Genomic DNA, 6,000 nt, shown 5'->3' with positions numbered 1-6,000 from the left:
TCCACCCACCTCTCCCTCCCTCCTCCTCTTCCTCCTCCTCCCATAAACAACTCTCCTACACCCCCCCCAATAAATAAATAAAAGGAGGAGGGTAGGGGGGAGGAGGAGTGGTGTGGGGGGGGGGCAGGAGGAGAGGAAAAGGGAGGCAGCGCGAGAGAGCGAGGCAGAGTCCGAACCGACAGCCAGGAGCCCGCACGCACCTCACACCATGAGATGGCGACGCTCCCCGCGCCGCTCCGGGAGTGCCGGCCCCCGGGCCCCGCGCCCCGGCTCTGCCGCCCGCTCGCCGCCGCCGCTGCTGCCGCTGCTGCTGCTGTGGACCGCGGCCCTGGGGCCGGGGGCGGCCGCCGGCGACGAGGCGGCTCCCGCGGGGGCCTCGGTGTGCTACTCGTCCCCGCCCAGCGTGGGCTCGGTGCAGGAGCTGGCTCAGCGCGCCGCGGTGGTGATCGAGGGAAAGGTGCACCCGCCGCGGCGGCAGCAGGGGGCACTCGACAGGAAGGCGGCGGCGGGCGAGGCAGGGGCGTGGGGAGGCGAGCGCGAGCCGCCAGCCGCCGGCCCGGGAGCGCTGGGGCCGCCCGCCCCGGACCCGCTGCCCACCGCCAACGGGACCGTGCCCTCCTGGCCCAGCGCCCCGGCGCCCGGCGCGGGCGAGCCCGGAGACGAGGAGGCGCCCTATCTGGTGAAGGTGCACCAGGTGTGGGCGGTGAAAGCCGGGGGCTTGAAGAAGGACTCGTTGCTCACCGTGCGCCTGGGGGCCTGGGGCCACCCCGCTTTCCCCTCCTGCGGGAGGCTCAAGGAGGACAGCAGGTACATCTTCTTCATGGAGCCCGATGCCAACAGCAGCAGCCGCGCGCCGGCCGCCTTCCGAGCCTCTTTCCCCCCTCTCGAGACGGGCCGGAACCTCAAGAAGGAGGTCAGCCGGGTGCTGTGCAAGCGGTGCGGTAAGTTCCTCGCCCCTCGGGGCGCGCTCCGGCCGGGCGGGGAGGTCGCGGGCCCGACGGCTGCCCAGCACACGCGGGCTCGGGAGTTGAGTTTCGGGATTGCGGACTCCTAAGTGATTCTCAGAGAAGGTTTCGCGGATTGGATTCCACAGGCAGCGCCTTCTCCAGTTACCTGGATTCTAGGCTTTGCCATTGGTGAGAGTCCAAGTTTGGTCCTCGGTGGGGGCCGCCTGAAACTTTTTAATCCCTTGGGGTTTCGTTCCCGAGTAGCGTGGAAATGGGCCGGCTGCTTTCTTGCGAGTGCGTCGTTGAACTTGGTTAAGGAGGTGCTGGTGAGGTATGGGCCGCCGTGTGGGGGCTTTTCCTTTGAAGGAGGAAGGGTGAGTCCCATAGGACTTTCACGCCTTTCCTTCATTTGGAGTCTTGAGTGTGCAGATGGTCAGGGGTTTGTGTCTGTGGGAGCCCTCGCAAGGAAAGGACACAGCGCCGACATGTCTCTAGAAATGGGGCAGAGTTTTTGGCCAACTCCATATCCAACAGATAGGTGCAGTCTGTACCTCGGGAATAGGTGTTTGTGAGAAATATAAAGTTGTGTGTGTGTGTGTGGGGGGGGTATTTTTGGTGACGTCCTCTCAAGAATTTTCGTTTTTACAATATTTTGGTTTGCAGTGTGTTTTGGCACCTCAGTGAATCAGAACAGATGAGCGTAGTTAAGGAGCTTCACGTGTAGGCCCTGAAGAAGAATTTGGGAAGCCAAGTTTAGCAATCGATTTCCCAGACCTTTTTCCCCCATTTTCCCGTTGGAAAGTATTGTTTTCCGGTCTCCTTCATATGATCAGGTCTGAGAAATTAGCCGATAATCTGATTACATTTCTGAGGTAGTGTTGCATTTATGCCATTCACAAAATAATTTCTAGGTTGGAAATATCTGTATAATTTTCTGATTACCATACAATCACTAAAGCATAGCAGGGTATCTTCTCAAACCATAAATTAACATGATTACACATCGCAGATTCTAACATGCACAGTAGCTTTTTCCCTGTGTCTTTATGTATCTGCCTAATAGATGGTTGGGTTAATTGAATTTTTACAAAAGTCAGCACCATGCCAGGCTCAGTCTGCCTGCGATGCAAACTAAGTCAGTTCTCTTAAATTTGTATCTGATGATAGCCAATTACTTAAATTTCTGGTTGGCATTTGTGGTGCTTATATCTTGCAGTTAATTAATACCTAACAATTTGGTTTTAATGACAGGAAAGAGCCTTGCTCATCCACCATTTCCCTATTTTAACAATGCACTTTGTGCGCCAGACCTGCTAAGATTGCACCACTCTGTGGACAGAAGCTGTTCTCAGACAGTGGTGCTGAAGAAAGCTGAGTGACGTTGGGATTCCCCGGGTCTGGCTGATAGATGTCACTGTAAAACATGGGAAACGCTCTGCTGGGAGCTGTCTTATTAGGGAACACAAAAGCTCAACACCATTGTACTGCAGTATATGTTACTCTGCTCTAGAATCTGAAACAAAACCTTTTAAGCCACACCATTGTCCAATTTTCACGTGCTTTATTCTGTGTAATTCAGAAAGGATTTTGCATTTACCCCAGATCACGAGTTGTGAATCATTTACTATACATGGTGGAAATTGATATAAAAGGGATCGTAGTTGGCAGTGATGCCTAGGATTGGGGGTGTGTTACTGGATTAGCAATGGTGTTTTGTGTTTTGACTAGAAATAAATGTCAGACTTCAGGGATAAAGTTCTTCCAAGCATCCCGAGGATGTTTAGAAATGGAATATTCATGTTGTCTGGAGAAATACTGTTCTGTTTTTGTGCTTCTAAGGGGGAAGACCTTCAGGAAGGTAGTTTTCCTCTTTTGTTTGTCAAAGGAATTACATAGGAAATTGTGTCATGCGAAGCAAAGCAGGTTTTTAAAATGAACTGGAAATCTCCCTGTGTATAATTGAGTAGATTAAGAAATCATGAAGTTACAGCTCCAGGTTTGTGTAATTATTGTGTGTGGTGATTTTAGTGTCAGGTACTTCGAGGTTGTGGCTGTTGCATGAAACCTTAACTAACAGGTTTAGCTAAAGCCTGACGGGAATTATGCTAAAAGTTTCTCTTGCGTTTTTATCAACGTGGTAGTTATTGTACTATTGTGAGATAAAAGTAAATAGTATGAGCTATTTTATTTTAGAGAATGTGAACTGGGGAAATCCATACTGGAATATTGGGTTTAAAAGTGTGTGAGTGTGTGAAAACTTGGGAGTTCACCCCGTTGGGTGGTTTCTGTTAACAGTGCCATTCAGAACTTACCAGGCAAAGGAACACCAACTGGAAAAAAAAAAAAAAAAGACACATACAGAGAGAAGAGGGGCTGATTTGTCCTGGTTGAGCTGGTTCTGTGTGCTTCTGGTGAGAAGATTTCAGGGAGAGTGATGGAGCAGGGGGTTCTTATCTAACCACATGAAGCTGCCCTGGGGGCGTGACGGTTGTGTTGCTGCCTGAGCCATGATGCCAGGCTGGAGAGGGAATATAGCAAAGTCATTTTGTGATATCATATCCCGGGGAACAGTTTCCAGCTCTCATGTGCTCAGCTGCAGTGTTGTTTCCTGCAAGTTGCTTACTAGTGTAGAAACCACACATGCAACAGATTAGCTTTAGGGTTGAGCTGCTAGAAGTCTCCCCTGAATTTTTTTCTTTTTTTCTTTTTTTTTTTTTTTTTTACCCATCTGAGATAAACTCCTGAGCAGTGTCTGTATAACAAGTTCTTTTCTTGAAAGATAGGTCTTTTGAAACAACTGCTTAGTGTATTTTAGAAGACAACACGGAATCTCATAGCTTGTTTGCTTTGCATTTGAAGTTTGTATAAATTACATACACTTCTTGTAGTTGCTTAAACACTTCCCAGTCTTTGCTTTTTCTCTTGCTCACCGAACAAGCTAAGAAATATTATTAGGTTTTATATTAATTGGAATGCAAAATAATTTGCTGTTCATTTAAATTTCTGTTATTCAAACAAATCATCGTGTGACGCACTACGATTTTAGTTTTCAAGGCATTGCAGTGATTCTAGGCAGAAAATGATGTCCAAAATACTGATGTTGAATAACATCTATGGATGTTATTGGGGCATGCAAGATTTGTGCATCATCATCTTATAATCCAATGTAGATATTCGGTCTATGCTGTAATACTGGAATATATTGATAACATAAGCAGGTTTATCAAATATTTATGATAAATGGCATTTGCTTTTTCTAATATCCTCAATAACTATTTAATAAAGTGAGCTGACCTTATGGTGTTATGAAAATGACAAACGCTGCAGGGATTCTCCAGCCACCACTGAAGAAGATAATTCTTAATAAAAGCTATATTAAGTAAGTAACAGTAGGAACAGATACAGCTTGACTGCTTGTATTTCATAAATATACATGTAAATTTAATTTCCCGAGTGTTTTTGACTGCTCTCTGTCAGCTATATAAATCTTACTGTTAAAAATCTATACCTAAAACACTTTTCTGTTGAGTAGACAAACTGTATATATATTTATATTTATGATAAAAAAAAATGAGCCCAAGATTGGTCATTTGGAAAAACAGTTCCTTGGAATAAAAATGTCTTAAAAGGAGAATGTAAACATCTGAAGTAGGATATTTTACAAGCACTAGGGGGTAGTTCCCCTTCATTGTAGGAGATCTGTAAGTCCTTGGGGTCTAGGGAAAGTTGTACCATAGGTCTTGATGTATTAGGTAAGACTGGGAAGCTTACACAGCACTGAGGGGGCTGCACACTGCACCATCCTTCCACTGGCCTGTATATTTCTAGCAAATGAGAGCAAAAGACGTGATTGGGCAGGTTAGTGCCCTTGTCAGATGTAATCTATTCATTGTTCCGGGAATCTTCTTTGCTTCAGGGCCTGTTTTCTTCTTGTTATCTTTTTCTTAATTATAAACATAACCTCTTTTAATATGTATTTTTAAATTTCAGTGACAATTTATGAATTAGCCAGATGTCCAAAGACCTTTCAACTCTCATCTGCCCTTAGTACTTAGTAACACTTAGGTTTTTGGTTTGGTTGTCTTTGATATGCTTAAATGTTTTGAAAAGCATATCTGTACAGATAAGTCTTAGTGAATATTTTGATTAGCCTTATATAAATGAATGATAATGAAAACAAAAAGTATATGATGAAAAATGGTGGTAGGGTTCATTAACCATTACATTCATTGAAAGTAAAGAATGAAAAGTATATAATGAAAACAGAAGGTAAAAAATTAGGGTTCCTTTGACTCATGTAGTTTGTTGCCAAAAGCAATAGCGTAACATGCCTTAGTCAAAGTTTTCATGAGAAAGTGAGGACTCATTTTGAACGTTCATATTCTTAAATAACAGAAGTGACCTTTGTGGACAGCTTCCCATCCATATAGGAATGCTCTGAATGTGTGCATGCACGTGTTACTCTGTGCTCTTATGTTATCATAAAACTTAAGTTAAAATTAAAGTAACATTATGAGCGATCATATGACCTAGCCACTCCCCCAAATATCAGTCACTTTGTACCACGGAACAACTGATGAGTGATACATTCTGCCGTACTTTTAAATCCGAAGTTGAGTTATTTGAGAATTTACAGAATATAGACTTCAGTCTCTTACTCATTTGAGGTAAGTGCTAGTTGAGAGGTTGTGTTTTCATATTGTTTAGTGCCATGGTGTGCTTGAAGCAAGCCTCTTTCTGAAGGCTTGCCTCCTGGCTCTCTGTCCCCAAATGATCCTTACAGGTTAAAGTAGATAAAATAAAAGAAATTTTGGTGAAGTCGAAGGCTTGAAATGGGTTGACTCATCTCTGTTTGGCATAGATCCAATGTTTAGGGGAAAAAAAATTCCCCCACCTTAGATTTGCCATCAAGGAATCCTACAGAGAGATACATAGATGGTAATTTACACTATTTTTTGGTCTTTAAGAGAACCAGGATATTTTTCCTTATCAAAAGCAGTTTCCTTGCAAACTATGTCCTAACCTGAGTTCTCCCCATTAGGACCTAGTAAAA

At 44.9% G+C, this 6,000-nt stretch overlaps 1 protein-coding gene across 2 annotated transcripts in view; it reads left to right on the top strand.

The window, feature by feature from the left end:
- Positions 1-208: 208 nt before the first annotated feature.
- The window catches only part of NRG1 (neuregulin 1), a 1,107,867-nt gene continuing 1,102,075 nt past the window's right edge, over positions 209-6,000 (top strand). For both annotated transcript variants that reach the window (XM_047090541.1, XM_047090547.1), the window contains exon 1: positions 209-941. In XM_047090541.1, coding sequence (XP_046946497.1) covers positions 209-941 — 733 coding nt within the window. The remainder of the gene's footprint in view (positions 942-6,000) is intronic.

Source organism: Lynx rufus, unplaced genomic scaffold (genome assembly GCF_022079265.1).
Source record: "Lynx rufus isolate CCGP_SWC_20201006 ecotype Redwood Valley unplaced genomic scaffold, mLynRuf1.p SCAF_3, whole genome shotgun sequence".
In the NCBI taxonomy this organism is placed as follows: Eukaryota; Metazoa; Chordata; class Mammalia; order Carnivora; family Felidae; genus Lynx; species Lynx rufus.
This window is presented reverse-complemented; position numbering and strand designations above follow the sequence as displayed.